The sequence below is a fragment of the Pongo abelii genome, chromosome 10 (genome assembly GCF_028885655.2).
Source record: "Pongo abelii isolate AG06213 chromosome 10, NHGRI_mPonAbe1-v2.0_pri, whole genome shotgun sequence".
Taxonomy (NCBI): Eukaryota; Metazoa; Chordata; class Mammalia; order Primates; family Hominidae; genus Pongo; species Pongo abelii.
The window spans coordinates 116,601,156-116,626,898 of NC_071995.2; the positions used below are offsets into that span (position 1 = coordinate 116,601,156).

Here is a 25,743-nt window from a genome sequence, read left to right on the forward strand (position 1 = left end):
CGTCTCTACTAAAAATACCAAAAATTAGCCAGGCATGGTGGCGCAGGCCTGTAGTCCCAGCTACTTGGGAAGCTGAGGCAGGAGAATCACTTGAACCTAGGAGGCAGAGGTTGCAGTGAGCCGACATCCCACCACTGCTCCAGCCTGGGCAACAGAGCTAGACTCCGTCTCACAAAAAAGAAGTTTCTTCCTTTTTAAGCCTGAATAATATTGCATTGTATGGATGGACCACATTGTGTTTACTCATTTGTCTACTGATGGACACACGTTGTTTCTAATTTTTGGCTACTGTGAATAGCACAGCAACCTGCCTAATCCTCGAGTCTCACCCTACATCACACACCTGCTCTCTCCCCCAAAGGGGTCCTCTGTCAATTTCCCCAATGCGTCCTGCTTCCTACCACCTTCAACTGAGATGAGCTGTGGATATAAAATACACATTCAATTTCAAAGACTTTGTATTTTTAAAAATGCAAAATATCTCAGTAATGATATTTTACATTGATTCTTTGTTAAAATATTATAATTTTGATATATTGGGTTGAATGATGTATTATGATCATTAATATCACTTGTTCCTTTTCATTCTTTTTAATGTGACTACTAGAAAGTTGAAGGTTAATATATGCCTCGTATCCTATTTCTAGGAGCGGCACTAGGCTAGACTCTGCAGGGGTTGGCAAACGTTTTCAGTAAAAAGCCAGACAGTAAATATTTTCAGCTTTGTGGGCCATTCTTACTCTGCCATCGTCACACAAAAGCAGCCATAGGCAACACATAAAGGAATGATCATGGGCGTGTTCCAATACCTTTTATTTACAAAATCAGGCCGGGTATCAGATTTAGCCCCTAGGCCATAGGATATTAATCGTATTTTTTAAACGGCCAATTCTGGGAAATTCTGTTCTATTCATTCGCTCAGAACCCTCCGTGAAAAGCCATTTTTCATTCAACCAGAGTCTGGAACGCAAGTCTGTTCCCGGCTTCCCTGACCTGGGCAGCTCCTGGGACCACGGGGCAGCCCCTCGCAGGCCGGGGTTCGACCGCCCCAGGGCACCCACCGAGTGCACTCACTTGGGCGTGTGGGCCTCGTCCACGCGGTGCCCCAGCTGGAACTCGTGGGATTTGCTCCGATGCAGCGCGGTGAATCCCGGGATCAAGTGTATCAGTTTTCGGGAGGAGGGCGGTGGAGTCCCCGGGGGCTTCAGCTTGTTCTTCTTCCTCATGGGCGGCGTGCCCGGCGGGGTCACGGTGGTGACGATGTTGGGGGTGCGCGGCGGGGTGCGGACCGCGTGCCGCTGCCTGGGCGATGGGGGCAGGGAACGGTGGCCCGACTCCAGTGGCGGGGGCGGGCACAAGCCCGGGTAGGCGTCCACGGTAAGCCTGTCCACGTGGGTGTACACAGGGGCCCCGGGAGTGGGGCTAGTGTGACAATAGTGCTGGACGCACTTGGACGGGACCCTGGGGCTCTGGGAGAGATGGGTGCGGATCCACGGAGTGGGCTCCGGGGGGCACACGGGATTGTTCTCCTTCCCCGTCTCTGTGGTGGGCCACTGGATGGTCCAGTCTTGTTTGGAAAGGTTGCCTCCTGAGTTGGAACAGAAGAGCAGAGACAATGCGTAAGCCATGAGAAAGCCAGGTGAGTTACACCATACACATCATTACATCATATACACATTACACCACGTGCCCATTACATCTTGTGCATGTTACACTATATACCTGTTACATTGTACGCATGTTATCTCATATGCAAATTATATCTTATGCACATTACACCATGTGCCCATTACATCATATGCATGTTGCACTATATACCTGTTACATCGTATGCATGTTTTATCATATGCACATATCATATGCACATTACATCATATGCATGTCACATTATATGCACATTACATCATATGCATGCTATTTCATATGCCCATTACCTCTTATAGACATTCTATCAAATGCATGTTACATCATACCCACATTACATCATAAGTACATTTACATAAAGGCAACCACCTCTACTTGGCTCCTCCAAAAAGACAATAAAATCCCTTTGTTGACCCTGTTACCCTAGTCTCCATTCAACAGCCTTGTCTTCCACTGCCCCATAGCTGGGAAGACCCCACAGCCCAAATGCTCAGAAAAGCAAAGAAGTTAATTCTCACCTTTTGAGCTTCCCAAGGTCCCAGTTCTGGCAGTTACAAAGTGATTTAAAGGACTTTAAAGGATAACTTTTCCCTTACATGGAAATTTTAATACCTAACCCTCACGTGAGATACACAAATTCCAAGGAAGTCAAGTTCATCCTTAGTCCCTCCCTGACCACTTCCTCAGCCACAGCATACTTCTTCCAGATCTACGTCGCCATGTTCTCATTCATGCATTTGTCCAGTAAACATCCTGTGATTGCCAACTATGCCCTTTGCTTGGAAAAGACACAAAAGCAACACAGACGAGACCCTGGTCCCCTGGACTTACATTCTGCCAAAGCAGCCATGATAGACAAGAAAACATGCTCACTGAAGGATCTCACATGGTTATTGGTGCTGGGAGGGAAATAAACAGAATGACGTGATAAAAAGAATATGGGCAGCTGGGCACAGAGGCTCACACTTGTAGTTCCAGCAATTGGGAGGCCGAGGTGGGCAGATCACTTGAGGTCAGGAGTTCAAGACCAGCCTGGCCAACATGGTGAAACTCCATCTCTACTAAAAATGCAAAAAATTAGCCAGGCATAGGGGCACGCACCTGTAATCCCAGCTACTGGGGAGGCTAGACAGGAGAATTGCTTCAACCCAGGAGGCAGAGATTACAGTTAGCCAAGGTTGCATCACTGCACTCCAGCCTGGGCTACAGGCTCGCTCTCAAAAAGAAAAACTAATAATAATAATATGGGCAACAGAATGGTTAACCGCACAGTGCTACATACAAACCATGTGCTGCACAGCTCGGCCAGGAGAAGGCATCAAGTGCCAATGCACACAAAAACCTGGGCGAATCGCCAGAGAATTAGGCTGGGTAAAAAATGCCAATCCCCAAAGGTTACATACTATATGACTCCACTTATACAGTATTTTTGAAATGACAACATTTTTGAAAGAGAGGATAGATTGATGGTTGCCAGGCGTTAGGGATGGCAGAAAAGGGGGTAGGGGAAAAATGGATGTGGGGATAGAAGAGCAATACAAGGGAACCCTGGAGTGCTGGAACTCTCCAGCATCTTGACTGTGGTAGATATACAAATCTACACAGGTGATCAGATTACACAGAACTAGGCCCATGGTGCACACAGACACCATGGAATACTATGCAGCCATAAAAAAGGATGAGTTCATGTCCTTTGCAGGGACATGGATGAAGCTGGAAACCATCATTCTCAGCAAACTATCACAAGGACAAAATACCAAACACCACATGTTCTCACTCACAGGTGGGAATTGAACAATGAGATCATGTGGACACAGGGCGGGGGACATCACACACGGGGGCCTGTTGGGGGAGTGGAAGGCTGAGGGAGGGATAGCATTAGGAGAAATACCTAATGTAAATGATGAGTTGATGGGTGCGGCAAACCAATATGGCACATGCATACCTATGTATCAAACCTGCACGTTGTACACATGTACCCTAGAACTTAAAGTATAATAATAAAAAAAAAAAAAAAAGAACTAGACCCATGGTGGTGGCTCTTGCCTATAACCTCAGCACTTTGGGAGGCCGGAGCAGGAGGATCACTTGAGCCCAGGAGTTCAAGACCAGGCTGGGTGACATAGTAAAACCTTGTCTGCACAGAAAGTAAAATAATTAGCCAGACATGGTGGTGCACTCTGTAGTCTCAGCTACTTGGGAGTCTGAGGTGTGAGGATTGCTTGAGCCTCAGGAGGTTGAGGCTGCACTTAGCCATGTTCATGCCATTGCACTCCAGCCTGGATGACAGAGTGAGACCCTGCCTTAAAAAGAAAAATACATAGAACTAAATACACACACAGGCACAGGCACACATACACACACACACACACACACGAGTGAAAATAAAGCTGGGGAAATCTGAACAAGATGGTGGATTGTAACCATATCAATATTCTGTGATATTGTATTGTATAGTATAGTAGCACTATAGTTTTGCAAAATGTACCATTGGAAAGAAAAATGTACAAGGAATGTCGGTATTATTTCTTACACCTGCATGTGAATCTACAATTATCTCAATCAAAAATTTCTGTTAAGAAATTAAAAATAAAATACAACAATACGGGGGGCCTACTTTAGTAGGGTGATCAGGGAAGGCCTCCTAAGGAAGTGACATTCCTGCTGGCATGTGAAGGACAGGAAGGGGATGGTCACACCAAGTGCCAAGGACACAGCACACCAGGCTGGGAAACAACAAGGGCTAAGGCCTAGAAGTAGGAAGGACTTTTTTTTTTTTTTAAGTCTTCCAATAGCTTGTTAGAAAGAAAAGACACTTTTTTTAAATCCCCACTGTTATGAGGTTTTCATCCCTGGTATAAACTGAATTAAAAAGACAGAGAGAGAGAAATTTAAAAATCCAATGATAGGCCAGGTGTGGTGGCTCACACCTGTAATCCCAGCACTTTGGGAGGCCAAGGCAGGTGGATCACCTGAGGTCAGGAGTTCGAGACCAGCCTGACCAACATGATGAAACTCCATCTCTACTAAAAATACAAAAAAATTAGCTAGGCGTGGTGGCGTGTGCCTGCAATCCCAGCTACTTGGGAGGCTGAGGCAATAAGAATTACTTGAACCCAGGAGGCAGAGTTTGCAGTGAGCTGAGATCACACCATTGCACTCCAGCCTGGGCAACAAGAGTGAAACTCTGTCTCAAAAAAAAAAAAAATCTAATGGTGTATTCACATTTTTCATTCATTTCCCATATTGACAGTGCAAATACAAATTTGGTCTAAAGATACAGATTGTCATGCAACCATGTAAAGCCTTTCTGCATCCTCCATGCTAAAAGCTCTAAATGCATAAAGATCCAACAATACCAAATGTGCAGGCTTCAAAACCATCTAAGTTAGGGCAGTCACTTTCCTAGGTCTCTTTCCTGGGTGCCTGCATGAAGGTGGTGTTCACAACCATGTGATGACAATGGGGTGACACTCAAGGAGAGGCTGAAGGGACAGGTGAGAACAGACTGCCAGGCCTATGGGCTAAGGTGCAGATTGGCTTTTATACCAAGTCCAACAGGAAGCCATTGGGAGTTTTGAGGCAGGAGAGGCACGGATAGAATGTTCAATTCTCAAAGATCACTCAGGCTGCTGCAGGGAAAACTAGAACCCAATTAAGGGGTATCTCAGGGAGTTGCAAGAGATGATGCTGGCTCTGGCTTGGGTAGTGGCAGCAAAGATGGAGAGAAGTCGGCCAGGTGTCAATGAAGGAAGACCCACCAGAACCCAGAGAAAGGTAACCATGTGGCCACTTCCATGATGGGCCGAGGAAGGAGATTTGGGGCGGAAAGAAATTCCTAGCTGACTAGCAATAGCAATAATAATTACTATAACGACTGTAACAAGAGCTAATTTATAGTGCATTTGATGGTTTCCAAAGTGCTTTCATGAACACTGACTCACTGTCTCATTTTTAATTAAAACAGCTCATTTTGTTATTATATATTCAGTATAGAAAAATTAGAAAATTGAGATAAGAAAAAAAGGCAATGCTGTTCTACAGCCTAGCCATCATCCCTATCAATATCTGATGGTAGAGCCTTCCAGATGCTTTGGGGTGGAATTTTTTTTTTTCTAAAAAAAAAAAAAATTCCATAAGACCATATTTAATGGTTCATTGACTGTTTTCTTCACTTGTTATATTGGGACTGTTTTACATCTAACTTAATTTTTGTAACTCTGTGTGCAAAGGTCATTTTGATTTCCATTTTGTAGGTAAGGAAACTGATGCAAAGAGATGAAGATGTGCCTAAGATCACAAGAGAGATGGTAAGTGGCAGCCAGATTCAAACCCAAAACTTCGGCCACCTCAACAAGCAGGGCATGAGGCTGTCTGTAAAAGAGAACTGGGGCCTCCATTTGCCATCATAGATCATTCAAACGGGAAAAGATACTGAAACAAAGGCTCATTTCTCAAAATGAGCCTCCTCCCAGGCTTGCCAGAAGAACACTCTACCAAAGTCACCATCATTACAGTATCTACTCTCAAATGTTGACATATACACATTAGCCCAGTGAATAAGAGAGTCAATGCTGGAGTCAGATGACTTGGGCTCCAAATCTGACTCCCCACCACTTATGGCTGTGTGACCTTAGGCACTAATCTAACCTCTCTGGGTCTTAGCTTTGTCACCTGTGCAATGGAACAATAATAAAACCTAATAAAACTTGGGGACTAACAAACAATAATAAAACCTAATAAAACTCAGGGACTACTATGAGGATCAAATGCACAAATACAAGCCATGCGCTTAGCACAGCTCCCAGCGCACAATAGGTACACCATAAATGCTAGCTACTGGCACTGTAATTCTCAACACTGTGGTAGTACGTCAACATCTGCTATTTAAAGAGTGTGTAGTGGTTCTGACAGCTTTACTATTCTCACCCTTTGTACAGTGAGGAAGTGACATTTAGCTGAAGCTAAATAGCTCTAAGAGCCAGAACAGAACAGAGAATCAAGTTAAGACAAGTTTCTCCATCGCACAGTAAGCTCTGGATTGATGTATTTGCTCAGGGAATACAAGTTCATTGTCAAGTTAGCCTAAGTAAAGCCTGTTTAAGAAAGTCAATCTATTTTCTAAGCTGTGTTAATCAAATACTGCACCATGAAGCCACAAAGTAGTGCTTCTGGCATTGTCATTACAAGCTGTTGTCCATCCTGAATGAAATGGAAAGAATATGGGATTGGGAACCAGAAGAACCCAATAGAATTCTGGTTAAACCACTGACCAGCTCTGTGACCTTGGGCAAATTACTTAACCTCCCTGAGCTTCAGTTTGGGGGCTCATAAAATGGGAATAATTATGGCTCTGTTGGAGGGTGCAGTGAGAATTAAATGTATTTATTTCACAAATATTTGAACACCCTTTATGTACCAGGCACCGTTGTGGACACCAGAATAGAACAATAAATAAAACACACACACACACACAAAATACCTGTTTTTGCAGAGCTCACATTCTTAGTAGGGAAACAGAAGAAACAAGTAGATGAACAAATTTATCATATATGTAGTGATAGTAAGTCTTCTAGAGGGACAGAGACAAAAAAAAGTGCTGGGGGCTATTTTAATCAGAAAAGGATGAGGAGGTGACAGTGGACATTTGAGCAGATATCAGAGTGAAGTGAGGACTGAATTAATAAGATAAAGCGAACAAACCATCAGACTGAGCCTGAGCCATCACGTCAATGCCAACAAATGGCAGATGATTGAAGATGGGTGAAAACATCTATTCTGGGTGCCTTGTGACTCTTCCCCTTTGTCCCCAGGCATTCACTATGCCAGTCCCTGTCCTCAAGATGTTCTCAGTCTAGTGAAAATGATCAATAATCAAAAAACTCTCACTGCAGTTCCATCCTAGGTACAGACCCCAAATAATTGAAAGCAAGGACTCAAATACTTGTAGACAAATGCTCATAGCAGCACTATTCACAATTGCCAAAAGGTGGAAAAAATCCAAGTGTCCATCAACTAAGGAATGGATAAACAAAATGTGGTACGTCCATATAATGGAATATTATTCACCCATAAAAAGGGAAGAAGTACTGATTCATGTGGATCAACCTTGAAAAACACTATGCTAAGTAAAAGAAGTCAGACACAAAGTGTCATATATCATATGATTCCATTTATATGAAAAATCCCAAAGAGGCAAATCTATAGAGAAAGAGAGCAGATTTGTGGTTGCCAGGAGCTGGGGCAGGCGGGGAATGGGGAGTGACTGTTAACAGGCATGGGTTTTTGAGGGGGTGATGAAATAGGTTTGGAACTAAATAGAGGTGATGGTTGCACAATCTTGTGAATGAACTAAATGTCACATCCTGGTTTACTTTGAAATGATTAATTTTATGTTATGTGAATTTCCCCTACATAAAATGAATCAATAAGTACTCACAATACCAAACACAGAATCCTAAGTCAGAAAAAGTGCAGGAGCATACGGGGCACAGAAGAGTGGAACCCCACTGGCCAGGAGGTGGGGGTGGGTAGGAGAAGGCAGCCTGGAGGAGGTGGCACCTAAGCCTAGAACTTGAAGGTGAACAAGAGTTCTTAGGAAAGGTGGCAGTGAGGTGGGTGATAGCGGAAGGATGGTAAGAGAGAGAACAGCAGGGTCAAAGGTCAGGAAACGAGGGACGTGGGATTTTGGAGAACTGCCAGTCGTTCAGTATGGCTAGAGCTATTTTTTGGGGTGGGGCGAGGCGGGGCGAGGCAGGGCAGGGCGGGGTGGTGAGACAGAGTCTTGCCTTGTCGCCCAAGTTGGAGTGCAGTGGCACGATCTTGGCTCACTGCAACCTCCACCTCCTGGGGTTCAAGCGATTCTCCTGCCTCAGCCTCCCGAGTAGCTGGGACTACAGTGGCCTCAAGTGATCCACCAGCCTCAACCTCCCAAAGTACTGGAATTACAGGCATGAGCCACTGCGCCCAGCCAAGCTGGAGTTATTTTGAGAGAGGAAAAAATTCGGCCGGGTGCAGTGGCTCACGCCTGTAATCCCAGCACTTTGGGAGGCTGAGACGTGTGGATCACGAGGTCAGGAGATTGAGACCATCCGGGCTAACACGGTGAAACCCCATCTCTACTAAAAATACAAAAAAAAAAAAAAAAAAAGAAAGAAAGAAAATTAGCCGGGCGTGGTGGCGGGCGCCTGTAGTCCTAGCTACTCGGGAGGCTGAGCTGGAGGCTGAGGCAGGAGAATGGCAGGAACCCGGGAGGCGGAGGTTGCAGTGAGCCGAGATCGCGCCACTGCACTCCAGCCTGGGCGACAGAGCGAGACTCCTGTCTCAGAAAAAAAAAAAAAAAAAAAAAAAGAGAGAGAGACAAACAGGTACACAAAAAGGAAATGAGGCTCTGGAGAAGATGATTGTGAAGTCTAGTTAAAGAGGCTGGGCGCAGTGGTTCACAATGTAATCCCAGCACTTCGAAGGCCAAGGTGGGCGGATCACTTCAGGCCGGAAGCTCAACATGGCGAACCCCTGTCTCTACTAAAAATACTAAAATTAGCCAGGTGTGGTGACCCACGCGTGTAGTCCCAGCTACTCAGGAGGCTGAGGCAGGAGAATGGCGTGAACCCAGGAGGCAGAGCTTGCAGTGAGCCGAGATCGCGCCACTGCACTCCAGCCTGGGCAACAGAGCAAGACTCCGTCTCAAAAAAAAAAAAAAAAAAAAAAAAAATTCGAGCCAGGCTGGAGAAGAAGTGAAGGGAGGACTTCCCAGGGTTTTGCTCTTCTAGGAGGAAGGGGACGCCGAGAACTAAGGGCCGGTGTGACTGATCCCCTTGCCACTGGCCTCCCAGAGAGGGAGGTGGTCTCCTCCAGAGCTCCTGGAGACCTGCTGCAGCTGAGGGCTTGTGGCAATCAAACTTGGTAATGAGCGTGGTGGAAGCTCTGGTCCACCACATCACACAGCTGCTTCATGGTTTAGACCCTAGTCCCATGGTCATGCCAGGAGAGGAGCTGAAACTCCCCTAATCATAAATGATAATGAGAAGGAAGCTAACTTTCTGTAGGGGCAGATATTACTATATCCTTGAGGCTTGGGCCCCAAACTCCTGCTCATGCTGAGGAAGGGCTGGCTCTCCCAATGGGCAAATGCAGACAAGTGGATTGGAGCTGGAGGCCAAGCATCTGCCCACAACATTGCTGCTGAATGCCAGCTCCTGATCATACCAGGGGAGGGGCTGGTGCTTCTTTGATCATATGGCTTAAAAGCCACACAGCCCAATGGATGGGATCCATGGAGTCCTCCTGGAGCCCAGTGTGCTGGCCCAGGGTGCAAAGGACAATGGTGAGTGGGGACTATATAACTGCCACTCCTGTCCATGTGTGATTAAAGCTGTCCCAGAAACCCTGGTGCACAGGCTGTGTGGGCATCCGTCCTTGCGGCTCAACAGGGCTCCTGTGTGTAGGGAAGCTGAGCATCATGGAAACATGTCTCTGACCATGGTTCTGAACATGTCTCTGACCATGGTTCAGAGTCTTGGTCTGGAGGAGAAAGGACTGGAGAAAGGACTGGACAGGGCCCAGGCAGCAGCAGGAGCCCAGCCTGAGGCTCCTGGAAGCATCTGGATGGGAGATGACGGGGACCCGGGATAGTTATGGCAGTGGAGATAGAGAGAGGTGGAGTGACTGTATATTAGAAGAGAAAAGAGGAAAAATAGCCAACATTTATTGAATTTACACATAAAAAGTTATAGACCCACGGAACCATCCAACAAAGTGGGTGGAATTTACTCTATCTTACAGATGAGGAAACTGAGGCACAGAGTGGTCAAGTGGCTTGCTCGAGGCCACAAAGCCTTGTCCAAGAAGGACATGTGGGGTTTGGGTCTTCACCTGACCCATAACCAGGACACTAAGTCCAGGCTGATGTCCCAGTTGCTAGCCTGGGTCACACAGTGGCCGGTGGCATTGATCATGGTGATAGGAAATGCAGGAGAAGGAAATTGGGCACAGAGGAGGTGGCAAGCTCAGGGTCAGACAGGCTGAGTCTGAGTTTCCTGCAGGACACCCAAGAGCAGATTCTGGGATGCAGCTGAACCTCAACTTCTCCTTCTCCCAGAAACCCTGGGATCACTCCCCAGGAAGAAGTTATTTTTCTAGCCTGAAAAGATTGATCATGAAATTCTAAAATCTCATCTTAGTGGGTTTTTTTTTTTTCTACAAAGACATGATGATTTCATCACGTTCACCTACTGTTCCTCTCCCATCTGATCTCTGAATCTCCAGAGTAAACATCCCATGACCCTGAATTACATGCTGGTAATGCAGGTCTGGAAGAGGGGGGATCATGAGCCTGTCACTCACTGACTAACTCCCCCAGAAAGGAAGATACCTCTGCATATGGAAGACTTGCTCTCTGAACTGAAAGAACAAGAGTTAATTCTCCTAAGTCAACGCCAACACTTAGACATGAATTTGTCCCTAAAATTCCTCACTGTGACTCCATTTCTTCATCTGTAGAATGGGGAAAACAACAGAGCTTTCCCCCAGGATTGATCCGAAGATTAAATAAAACCATGCAAACAGAGCATTTAGCCTTATTCCCTAGCACACAGTCAATGTTGTATAAATGTTCATGTACAAAGAGTGTAAAACCATCTGTTTCACAGAACGCCACTGAGGATTAAATAAATGCATACAGTGCTTTTCATTTTGAGCCTGACACAGAGCTCACACTCAAGAATCATCCAGTCCTGCCAGGTGCAGTGGCTCACACCTGTAATCCTAGCACTTTGGGAGGCCAAGGCGGGTGGATCACCTGAGGTCAGGAGTTCAAGACCAGCCTGGCCAACACGGTAAAACCCCATCTCTACTAAAAATAAAAAAATTAGCCAGGTGTGGTGGCACATGCCTGTAATCCCAGCTACTCAGGAGGCTGAGGCAGGAGAATCGCTTTAACCTGGGAAGGTGAGGTTGCAGTGAGCTAAGATTGTGTCATTGCACTCCAGCCTCGGTGACAAGAGTGAAACTCCATCTCAAAAAAAAAAAAAAAAAAAAAAGAATCATCCAGTTCTTATTCCTGGTCTTGGCAGGTGCTAACTCTGACAGAAAGAAAGCTCAGGGTATCAGAAGCCACTGAGCCTTTATTTTGGGTTGAACTGCAGCCTCCAGTACCTTATTTGCATATAGGATCTTTGCAGATACAGTCAAGTTAAGATGAGTTAATACTGGATCAGGATGCATCCTAAGTCCAATGGTTTGTGTCCTTATAAGATGAGGAGAAGACACAGAAGAGAACGTCATGTGAAGACAGAGGCAGGGGCTGGAGTGATGCCGCTACAAACCAAGGAGCACCAATGATGGCCAGCCACCCGCTGAAGCTGCGGGACAGGCAAGGAACCGATTCTCTCCCAGAGCCTTCGGAGGCAGTGTGGCCCTGCCAACACCCGATTTCAGACTTTCAAGCCCCTAGAACTGTGGGAAAGTATGTTTCTGCTGGTTTAAGCCATCTAGTTTGCGGTGGCTTTTTTTTACAAAAGCCCTAGATAACTCATGCATTTGCTGGACACTGACTGGGGGATTACCACATAAAAGCCTGCATGTGGAGTGCAGCTGCCAGATTCTGTGTTAGGGAACTGGTGCTGATCTCACCTGCCCTGTAAAGTAGATGTTATTGACAGTTATCCGTCGGGCGCGGTGACTCACGCCTGTAATCCCAGCATTTGGGAGGCCGAGGCGGGCAGATCACGAGGTCAGGAGATCGAGACCATCCTGGCTAACACAGTGAAACCCCATCTCTACCAAAAATACAAAAAAAAAAAAAAAATAGCCAGGCATGGTGGCGGGCACCTATAGTCCCAGCTACTCGGGAGACTGAGGCAGGAGAATGGCGTGAACCCGGGAGGCGGAGCTTGCAGTGAGCCAAGATCGCACCACTGCACTCCAGCCTGAGCAACAGAGCGAGACTCCGTCTCAAAAAAAAAAAAAAAAAAGACAGTTATCAACAAGTAATGTTATAAAGCACTTTATGCATGTATTCAATCCTCCGTGGCATCCTGTGAAATAGATGCTTTTACCCCCTTTATACATGAACATTTATACAACATTGTGAAAGGAAAATAAATCTTGGAAGCCCCGAAGTCACTAAGCTAAAGGGAAAAGTCAAGCTGGGAACTGCTTAGGACAAACCTGCCTCCCATTCTACTCAAAGTCATCTCTCTGCTCACTGAGATAAATGCATATCTGATTGCCTCCCTTGGAAAGGCTCATCAGAAACTCAAAAGAATGCAACCATTTGTCTGTCACCTATCTGTGACCTGGAAGCCCCCTCCCTGCTTGAGTTGTCCTGCCTTTCTGAATGGAACCAAGGTACATCTTACATATATTGATTGATGTTTCATGTCTCCCTAAAATGTATAAAAGCAAGCTGTGCTCTGATCACCCTGGGCACATGTCATCAGGACCTCCTGAGGCTGTGTCATGGGCCTGCATCTTCAGCCTCAGCAAAATAAACTTTCTAAATTAACTGAGATCTGTCTCAGATTTACAGGGTTCACAACATTGGCTGTGTGCTTACTGTGCTTGGGATGGGGCTAAATGCTCTAATTGCATCGTTTCATTTAATCTTCAGAATAATTCAGGGGTAAAGCTCTGCTGTTATCCCCATCCTACCGATGAAGAAACTGTAATGTTATCAACAAGTAATGGATAAGTGACAGGTCATGGCTAAAGTCTTATAGTTGGTAGTAACCTACACCCTCACTTTCCCTTAATCACATGGCATCCTGCAGCTGAGCTGCGACCCACCCCTCCCCATAGCCTACAGTTCCCCCAAAGACACACAAACACACACTCACACATACACACCATTCCCCCAAAGACACACAAACACACACTCACACATACACACCATTCCCCCAAAGACGCACAAACACACACTCACACATACACACCATTCCCCCAAAGACACACAAACACACACTCACACATACACACCATTCCCCCAAAGACACACAAACACACACTCACACATACACACCATTCCCCCAAAGACACACAAACACACACTCACACACCATTCCACCAAAGACACACAAACACACACTCACACATACACACCATTCCCCCAAAGACACACAAACACACACTCACACATACACACCATTCCCCCAAAGACACACACACACTCACACATACACACCATTCCCCCAAAGACACACAAACACACACTCACACATACACACCATTCCCCCAAAGACACACAAACACACACTCACACATACACACCATTCCCCCAAAGATGCACAAACACACACTCACACATACACACCATTCCCCCAAAGATGCACAAACACACACACACACCATTCCCCCAAAGACACACAAACACACACTCACACATACACACCATTCCGACAAAGATGCACAAACACACACACACACCATTCCCCCAAAGACACACAAACACACACTCACACATACACACCATTCAGACAAAGACGCACAAACACACACTCACACATACACACCATTCCCCCAAAGACACACAAACACACACTCACACATACACACCATTCCCCCAAAGATGCACACACACTCACACATACACACCATTCCCCCAAAGATGCACAAACACACACTCACACACACACCATTCCCCCAAAGACACACAAACACACACTCACACATACACACCATTCCCCCAAAGACGCACAAACACACACTCACACATACACACCATTCCCCCAAAGACGCACAAACACACACTCACACATACACACCATTCCCCCAAAGACGCACAAACACACACTCACACATACACACCATTCCCCCAAAGACGCACAAACACACACTCACACATACACACCATTCCCCCAAAGACGCACAAACACACACTCACACATACACACCATTCCCCCAAAGACGCACAAACACACACTCACACATACACACCATTCCCCCAAAGACGCACAAACACACACTCACACATACACACCATTCCCCCAAAGACGCACAAACACACACTCACACATACACACCATTCCCCCAAAGACGCACAAACACACACTCACACATACACACCATTCCCCCAAAGACGCACAAACACACACTCACACATACACACCATTCCCCCAAAGACGCACAAACACACACTCACACATACACACCATTCCCCCAAAGACGCACAAACACACACTCACACATACACACCATTCCCCCAAAGACGCACAAACACACACTCACACATACACACCATTCCCCCAAAGACGCACAAACACACACTCACACATACACACCATTCCCCCAAAGACGCACAAACACACACTCACACATACACACCATTCCCCCAAAGACGCACAAACACACACTCACACATACACACCATTCCCCCAAAGACGCACAAACACACACTCACACATACCATTCCCCCAAAGACACACAAACACACACACCACTCCACCAAAGACACACAAACACACACTCACACATACACACCATTCCCCCAAAGACACACAAACACACACTCACACATACACATCATTCCCCCAAAGACACACAAACACACACTCACACATACACACCATTCCCCCAAAGACGCACAAACACACACACATACACACCATTCCCCCAAAGACGCACAAACACACACTCACACATACACACCATTCCCCCAAAGACACACAAACACACACTCACACATACACACCATTCCCCCAAAGACACACAAACACACACTCACACATACACACCATTCCCCCAAAGACGCACAAACACACACTCACACATACACACCATTCCCCCAAAGACGCACAAACACACACTCACACATACACACCATTCCCCCAAAGACGCACAAACACACACTCACACATACACACCATTCCCCCAAAGACACACAAACACACACTCACACATACACACCATTCCCCCAAAGACGCACAAACACACACTCACACATACACACCATTCCCCCAAAGACACACAAACACACACTCACACATACACACCATTCCCCCAAAGACACAAACACACACTCACACATACACACCATTCCCCCAAAGACGCACAAACACACAATCACACATACACACCATTCCCCCAAAGACGCACAAACACACACACATACACACCATTCCCCCAAAGACGCACAAACACACACTCACACATACACACCATTCCCCCAAAGACGCACAAACACACACTCACACATACACACCATTCCCCCAAAGACACACAAACACACACTCACACATACACACCATTCCCCCAAAGACGCACAAACACACACTCACACATACACACCATTCCCCCAAAGACACACACACACTCACACATACACACCATTCCCCCAAAGACGCACAAACACACACTCACACATACACACCATTCCCCCAAAGATGCACAAACACACACTCACACATACACACCATTCCCCCAAAGACACACAAACACACACTCACACACCACTCCACGAAAGACACACAAACACACACTCACACATACACACCATTCCCCCAAAGACACACAAACACACACTCACACATACACACCATTCCCCCAAAGACACACAAACACACACTCACACATACACACCATTCCCCCAAAGACGCACAAACACACACTCACACATACACACCATTCCCCCAAAGACACACAAACACACACTCACACACCATTCCACCAAAGACACACACACACTCACACATACCATTCCCCCAAAGACGCACAAACACACACTCACACATACACACCATTCCCCCAAAGATGCACAAACACACACTCACACATACACACCATTCCCCCAAAGACACACAAACACACACTCACACATACACACCATTCCCCCAAAGACGCACAAACACACACTCACACATACACACCATTCCCCCAAAGACGCACAAACACACACTCACACATACACACCATTCCCCCAAAGACACACAAACACACACTCACACATACACACCATTCCCCCAAAGACGCACAAACACACACTCACACATACACACCATTCCCCCAAAGACGCACAAACACACACTCACACATACACACCATTCCACCAAAGACACACACACACGCACACACACCATTCCACCAAAGACGCACAAACACACACTCACACATACCATTCCACCAAAGACGCACAAACACACACTCACACATACACACCATTCCACCAAAGACACACAAACACACATACACACCATTCCACCGGGGCCACGGGAACATCAACTCGCCCTCAAGTTTACTTTCTTTCCTTAAAGTTTGTTCAAAGTCTGAGAGAGAAGCAGAGAGGAAGAAAAGTCTTACCCTCTGCCAAATTATCTTTCCCATGAAATTATCTTCCTCTCCACCCCTACACTTCAAAACTAGAAGTTTGGGGCTAAAAATGCAAAAAGTCTCATTTCATTATCCAAATTACTGGCTTCTAAATTGACAGGGATTCAACTTCTCTCTGCCGAAGCTTCAGCAGCGTTTCACTGATGAGCTGTATTATATCAACTCTTCCCTCTCTCTTTTGATCCTCTTTTTAATAAAGTCTGAGGGAAATAGGTAATTTATCATTTTAAATAGGAAAGGTGTAGTAGCAGGGGGCTCTAGGGGTTATTAATTGTCACCCTTGCTATCTTGTCATCCATTTCTGGAAAATCATTTTATTTCAAGTCTTGAAATGGGTGGGGAAAAGGGAATAGGTTTTTAAGAATTGAAAGGTCTGAAGATTGATTAAAGACATTTCAAGGTGTAGGGGTTTTTCGCTTGACATTCTCTGATAAGGGACTAAGAGAAATAAAAGCCATTCTCAAGGGAAAAAGTGATTTCAGAAAGTCTAAGCAAGTGTCTAACTTCTTTGTCCCTTCCCATTAAAATTTTATAAACAGGCAATCATGTGGCTTAAATTTGTCTGAATTTCGGAGCCAGCATTGGAATCTACACAGTGGATTCTTTAGCTCTTCAGAGGCAGAAGTGACAGAGTCTACCATTCCAGGATCAACACTGCTTGTAACTTTTGTGAATACTTCAATGCACTTGTTAGTTTAATCCTCAAAACTTTCTAGCAAGAAGCAGAACTTTTAGATGCTGGCTGAAAATATTAGACTGAAGTCATTAGTAGAAGAAAAAAACTGTTTTTTGGTTTAAATCCTTATAACTTTCTGGCAAGAGACAAAATTTTTAGACACTGGTTGAAAATATTTGACTGGAATCACGGGAAAAGCGAAGTACAAGTACTAGTAGTACAAGTAACAATTACTGTTTGCTGCGCACTTACCACGTGCCAGATACTATTCTAAGTATTCACGTGCATCACCTCATAGTATCCTCACAAGACCCCATGAAGAAAATTCCGCTATTGTCTCCACTTTACAGTGCTAGGAACAGATAATTATTTGAAAGACTGAGTTGCCCTAGGTTACACAGCTAGTAAGTGGTAGATCAGGGTTTCTGATCCAGATCTGTACCATTGGAGGGTTCTCTGGAGCCCCCTAACCCCTCAGGAAATGAGAGACCCATCCAGAAAGCCCTTGGAAAGCTGAGCCATTATACACAGGCTTGTGGGTCAGCACCTGGGGCAGCTCCTTCTGACCTCCCGAAAGTCAAACAGGACATTCGTTTTAGCCACAATCCCAGAAAGCCTGAAACCGAAAATCCAGGAAAATTTTTTGAGTTTCAAGTTTGTCATCCCTGCAAAAAGAAGCGAATAAGGACAAATGAAAAACACACAGTTGCCAAAGTAATTCAACATTAGCAAGAATCTTAATCTAAGACCTCATTAATGAGCTTGGCATTCAGCAGAACCCTGGGTCTCGTTGGGCACTAGCTCTGCCCCAGGACATCCCCAAGTAGAACCCAAACAAATGCACTGACCCTAGTCTGGGCACGTCACCTGGGAGATGGGACAGGGCAGGGAGCACGGGCTCTGACCCCGTAATGCCTCCCAAGTCCTGCTCTATGAGATTCGTGATTTTATTACCCACCAAGAGACTGGGAAGATTAAGCTTCAGTCACTAACTTTAGGGTAGCTTTTCTGTTTTAACAAAGCTCTTTTTAAAAAAAAATTTATTGAGGTGAAATTCACATTAACCATTTCAAAGTACAGAATTCGGCACCACTTAGTACATTCACAATGCTGTGTAACCACCACCTCTATCTAGTTCCAAAACACTTTCATCACACCCAAAAGAAAACCCCGCCCCCATTCGCAGTCCTTCCCAATTCCCTTCTTTCCCCAGCCCCTGGCAAGCCCTAAGCTATTTTCTGTCTCTGTGGATTTGCCTATTCCAGCTATTTTATATGAATGGAATCCTACACTATGTGGTCTTTCGTGTCTGGCTTCTTTCCTTTTGCATAATGTTGTCAAGGTTCATCCAAGTGTAGCATGTGTTGGTCTTTCGTTTCTTGTTATGGCTGAATAATATGTATACACCACATTTTGTTTAACCATTCCTCAGCTGATGGACATTTAAGTTGTTTCTACCTTTTGGCAAGTGTGCATAGTGCTGCTATGAACATTTGTGTACGAGTATTTGTTGAACATCTGTTTTCAGTTCTTTGGGGCATATATCTAGGGGTGGAATTGCTGGGTCAGGTGGTGACTCTGTGGTTAACCTTCTGAGAAACCACCCTGCTGTTTTCCACAGTGCCTGCATCATTTTACATTCCCACCCAGCAACATATAAAGGTTCTGATTTCCCCACATCCTCACCAATACTTGTTATTTTTTGTTGTTTATCATCATCGTCATCATAGTCATCCTAGTGGATGTTTAATAAAACATTCTTAGTAATGGCCATAGCTAACATTTATTGAGCACTTACTGTGGGCTGGGCTTTTGCAGCCTTATTTCATTTAGTTCTCATAACAATCTTGTGAGATTGAGAGGAAATTACAGCTCTGGAAAAGTGGAGTCACTTGCCGAAGGCCAGGATTCAAAGTGAAATTCAAAACCTGGCAGTCTGACCACAGAGCGCGTTCTCTTGGCTGCTATAAACATACTGCACATCTGAATAGGAAACGAGTACCCAGGGGATAGGAATCATCAGCCCCATGTTTCCAATGGAGAAACTGAGCCAGAGAGAGGAGTAGAAACTTTCCCAAGACCCACCCATCTAGAATGTTACTCAGCCATAAAAAGGAATGAATGAATGGCATTCACAGCGACCTGGATGGGATTGGAGACTATTATTCTAGGTGAAGTAACTCGGGAATAGAAAACTAAACATCATATGTTCTCACTCATAAGTGGGAGCTAAGCTATGAGGACGCAAAGGCATAAAAATAATACAATGGACTTTGGGGACCCAGCGGGGAAAAGTGGGAAGTGGGGGAGGGATAAAAGACTACAAATTGGGTTCAGTGTATACTGCTCGGGTGATGAGTGCACAAAATCTCACAAATCACCACTAAAGAACTTATGTAACCAAGTACCACCTGTTCCCCAAAAAAACTATGGAAATAAAAATTAATTAATTAATTAATTTAATTTAATTTTTAAAAAAGATCCACCCATCTAGAAAGTTCCAGGTCCATCCATCCATCCAGCCCCAACCCCATATTCCTTCCCCTCCACTATGTAGAATTGTTTTACAATATTTAGCATTTTAATTCTCAAGTGCAATTAAACCTGGGACTCAGCTGCTTCCAGTCTCTGGAATGAAGAGAATGATTATCATCATTCATTGGACATTTTAAACTAAAACACAAAGCCCTTCCTAGTTAAAATCACAGTTAAAATCTACATCAGGAATACTGCAATAAAACATTGCCTAGTATTGCAATATTGCAATAAAATAAACCCTATCTTAGAGTTGGGGTATTTACTACAAGTCATAAAATTATAAACTGCAGCCCAGACTCACATGGGGCCAGACTTGGGGGATCAAGGATAAAAGAAATACTCAGGACACCATCCTCAATAACCCTTTTCAAGCATATCTACATTGCTGGGGGTAACTGGATCTGACATTGGAGACCACAGGCCCCTGGGAGTCATGGATATAAACCTTGATGGTCGCTGTCATCTCACTACAGCCCTAAACAACCTAATATGGATGTTAGGGCAGGGTCAAAGGCACAATACCCTGGACATCAGGACTCCCGGGTTCCACAGTGGCTTGGGCACACACAGCTCTGAGGACCTCATCTCAATTCTCCACCTTGGGGAGGCTTCCCCACCCACCTCCATCCCAGCTACTCTCTCATTCCTCCTCCTGTTTCATTTCCTCATGGCCTTTACCACTCAGTGGAACTGTTTTGTCATACAATCAGTTCTTGTTATTTGTGGCAATTGTATTCTCTTCCATAAAGTCACTGCAAATACTGAATTGGCAAATGCTGAACCATTGCGACTAGGAGAGATATATGGTTAGGTTCCTGTGAGCCTCTGGTCATATTATCATCCACTCAACACACATAACCCTGTTTTAGGTGTGTTCCTGTTTCAAGACACTGTATTTAATATATATATATGTATACACCATATATATATACACACTATATATAGTGTATATATATACTATACTATACTATATATAGTATACATATACTATATATATATACATATACTATATATACTATATATAGTATATATATACTATCTATAGTATAGTATATATATACGCTATATATAGTATATATACCGTATATATGTACACTATATATAGTATATATATACCGTATATATATACTATATATAGTATATATACGGTATATATACACACTATAGTATATATAGTATATATATACTATATATACTATATATAGTGTATATATATAGTGTATATATATAGTATTTAGTATACTATATATATACTGTATATATACACTATATATATACTCTATATAGTGTATATATACAGTATATATAGTGTATATATAGTATATATATACATAGTGTATATATAGTATATATATACATAGTGTATATATACTGTATATATATACTATAGAGTATATATATACTGTATATACATACTATAGAGTATATATATACTATATATACTGTAGATATACTATAGTGTATATATGGTATATATATACTATACTATATATACAGTATATATATGCTATATATATAGTGTATATATATGGTGTATATATATACTTAGTGTATATATACTATGTATATACATAGTGTATATATACTATGTATATACATAGTGTATATATACTATGTATATACATAGTGTATATATACTATGTATATACTATGTATATACATATAGTTATACTTAGTATATATATACTATATATATATACATATAGTTGATTCATTAACATTGAACTCACAGCCCACAGCACTGTCACTCAAACCTAAACCAAGAATATCTAACACAGGTATTTTCCCATAAGGCACAGCACACACAGCCTTCTTATTCTTAGGAACACTAGAGAGCACTTCAGCACTATGATTCGGGGCCATTGTAAACAGCAAAATCACCCACACAAAGTACAAACAAAATGTGAAAAACATAGCATTCAGTTTAAGACCACAGAAAGGACACTGCTTACATCATGAGAGCTGAAATGAGAGGGCAGAATGCTGCCCTGTTCAACCTCAAGGGTTGTGCACATCAGGCGACTCAAAGTTTTTTACCACTCTGCAAATGCAAGTATTGATTTAAGGGTTACAAATACATTTTAGCCTGTAGGCAAATTCACAAATACAGAATCCACAAATAATGAGGATCAACTGTTGTTATCTGTTTATCATCCATCTTTCCCACTGGAATATAAGCTCTAAGAAGGCAGAGCCCTGGACTCACCTTCTCATCACTGTATTACCCACTGCCTTGCAATAAATAAATATTAATTTTTGGCTGGATGCAGTGGCTCAAAATGCTGTAATCTCAGCATTTTGGAGGTTGAGACTGGTGGATCACTTGAGCCCAGGAGTTTGAGACCATCCTGGGCAACACAGCAAAAACCCCATCTCTACTAAAAATATGAAAAATTAGCTGGGCGTAGTGGCATGCACCTGTAGTCCCAGCTACTTGGGTGGCTGAGGTGGGAGGATTGCTTGAGCCTGGGAGATCAAGGCTGCAGTGAGCCATGATTGTGCTACTGTACTTCAGCCTGGGTGTCAGAGTGAGACTCTGTCTCAAAAAAAAATTAAAATAAATATAATTTTTTGTCTCAATGCACAAATTGTATGTTGCTTTAATAAATATTTGTGGAATGAAACAATTCTTTTTTACTTTTTTTGAGATGAAGTCTCTCTCTGTTGTCCAAGCGCCATCTCAGCTGACTGCAACCTCCACCTCCTGGCTCATGCCTTAGCCTCCCAAGTAGCTGGGATTACAGGTGTGAACCACCATGTCCAGCTAATTCTTGTATTTTTAGTAGAGATGGGGTTTCACCACACTGGCCAGGCTGGTCTCAAACTCCTGACCTCAGGTGATCTGCCCGCCTTGGCCTCTCATAGTGCTGGGATTACAGGAGTGAGCTACTGCACCCGGCCGAAACAATTCTTGAACAGTCATAAATTAAAGCTGCCATGATGGATAACAGTATTTGTATCATGCACCTTGAATTCAGGCAAGAAATTAAGTGGGAGACAACTCGCTATAGTCAAAATTCCATTCATGCATAGGGCTACCCTAGATGGATAGTCTTGAGAAATGAAGGCCTGGTGACCAGAAGAAAGGGTTGAAGGTCATCCTTATCTTGATCCTGCCTCCTCTGGCTCTGCATCCTCTGAGAAACAGCTGTGCCTCCACCCGCTGGGAAGAATGGGCTGTCCCATGGGCCTCTGAGGGAGGGAGAAGGAGGTGAGAAGCTGAGGAGGCCCATCCAGCTCAGGCTGGCTCCCACGCATGCTTGCACAAGAGAGTCCCCACCAGGAAAGTCACATTAAAAAGGGATGACCTCTGAGACGCTCCTAATTCCAGAACCCTTTGTTGCTCTATTGCTCTGCCTCCCTTGAGTGACAGCCATTATATTAGTTTTATAACCTCTTGTGTTGGCAAATTCAAGAAAGCTAAAAGTAGCATTCGATGACCTTAGGTGCTGCAAGGTGCCCTATTTTTATCTCCCAACAACTGACTTGGGGCGCAGGTTTTCCAAATCCTTTTGGCTTTCCCCTCCCTGTGCAGATTCCGTGGGGCCAGCACCTGCCCCGGTTTCTCTCCCAATTTCCCTCTGCAAAGACAGTGCCTGTGAAGCCTTCAGAGCCAGGTGTGCCAGGAGGTCAATTTGCTCAGGTTATCCACATAGTCTTGACCTAGAGACAGAGAGAAATGTGGATACTTCTAAGAGAAAGGTGCTGTGTAAACGTCTATCAACCTTTTTAACTCCTCTTAACTAAGGCAGACAACTGCATGGGCACCAGGGGGCTTTTCCAAGACATCTAGATTTAATATCTGCCAACATAACTTCTTGCCACAGGATGTAGAACTCAGCAGGGCCAGTGAGCTGGGTTTGAATCCCAGCTCCACTACTTACTAGCTATGTGACTTGGGGTAAATTTCTTAACCTCTCTGAACTTCAGTTCATGCATCTAAAAAGGGAATAATAAAAGTACCCTCTTCTTAGGGTGAACATGAAACACCAAGCAAGCAGTGGGCCTGCTATCTTTGTTACTATTTGATATGGTGTGGCTCTATGTCCCCACCCAAATCTCATCTCGAATTGTAATCCCCACGTGTCAAGGGAGGGACCTGGTGGGAGGTGATTGGATCATGCAGTCAGTTTCCCCTGTGCTGTTCTCATGATAGTGAGTGAATTCTCATGAGATCTGATGCTTTAAAAGTATTTAGCAGTTTCTCCTGTCCTCTCTCTTTCCTGCCGCCTTGTGAAGGTACTTGCTTCTCCTTTGCCTTCTGCCATGATTGTAAGTTTCCTGAGGCCTCCCCAGCCATGCAGAACTATAAGTCAATTAAACTCTTTCCTTTATAAATTACCCAGTCTCGAGTATTTCTTTATAGTGGTGTGAAAACAGACAAATACACTATTGTTGCTATCATTAGTAGTAATTCTGTTCCCTTCCCCAGGCAGAATGTGTGCATGCATCTTTTGATCAGACACCTACTTATACACCAGGTACTTTGATCTGAAGATGCACAGTTTCTCCATCCACACAGAATTCACACCCTACCCAGCAGGTTACGAAAACATAGCATGAAAAAAGTAATACAGCTCATTAATAATTTTTACATGGATTACATGTTGAAATGATCATATTTTGGAAATATAGGGTTAAATAAAATATATTGTAAAAATTAATGTCATTCCTCAAAAAGTTAAACACACAATGACCAATTGGCAATTCTACTCCTAGGTCGATACCCAAAAGAATTGAAAGCAGGGACTTAAACAGATATTTACACACCAATGTTCAGAGTAGCATTATTCATGATAGCCAAAAGCTGGAAACAGCTCAGTGTCCATTGACGGATGAATAAATAAACAAAATCTGATATATCCATATAGCAGATTGTTATTCAACCTTAAAAAGGAAGGAAGTTCTGATACATGTTACAACATGGATTAACCTTGAAAACCATATGTTAAATGAAATATGCCAGACACAAAAGGACAAATAGTGTATATTTCCACTTACATAAGGTATCTAGATGATGCAAATTTATAAAGACAGAAGGAAGAATAAGGGTTACCAGGGGCTGAGATTACTTAATGGTTATGGAGTTTCTGTTTGGGATGATGAAAAAGCTCTGAAGATGGATGGTGGTGATGATTACACAACCTTGTGAACATGTTTAATGCCACTAAACTGTATGCTTAAAAATTGCTAAAATGGTAAAATTTGGTGTGTTTTGCTACAATAAAAAATTAATGTTGGCTGATTTTTTAATGTTTTTAAATATAACCACTAGGAAATTTAAAATTACATACATGGTTTCCATGATCTTTCTCTCGGACATACAATGTCCAGCACAGATCTGGAAGAAGAGATGGGCGCTAAACAAGGAATCACATCTCGCAATGTCATAGAGGTTGTTGCAATGTAACCCAGAGCTGAGGGTTAGGGAGAGGCTTCCTGAAGGAAGAACATTTGCACTGGGGTCTTGATATGCTTTGGCTGTGACCCCACCCAAATCTCACTGAATTGTAGCTTCCATAATTCCCACGTATCGTGGGAGACACCCAGTGAGAGGTAATTGA

The 25,743-nt window shown here is 43.9% G+C and overlaps 1 protein-coding gene and 1 long non-coding RNA gene across 2 annotated transcripts in view; one reads left to right on the forward strand and one right to left on the reverse strand.

Annotated features, from left to right (window-relative positions):
• Positions 1 to 25,743, reverse strand: part of KSR2 (kinase suppressor of ras 2) — a 506,187-nt gene that overhangs the window by 290,620 nt on the left and 189,824 nt on the right. Inside the window, exon 4 of the mRNA XM_063712264.1 lies at positions 1,075 to 1,588. Coding sequence (XP_063568334.1) covers positions 1,075 to 1,588 — 514 coding nt within the window. The remainder of the gene's footprint in view (positions 1 to 1,074; positions 1,589 to 25,743) is intronic.
• Positions 971 to 6,358, forward strand: LOC129049246 (uncharacterized). The gene is made up of 4 exons (XR_008512181.1): positions 971 to 1,143; positions 1,567 to 1,639; positions 3,344 to 3,427; positions 5,901 to 6,358. It is a non-coding gene; the product is annotated as an uncharacterized LOC129049246 (long non-coding RNA).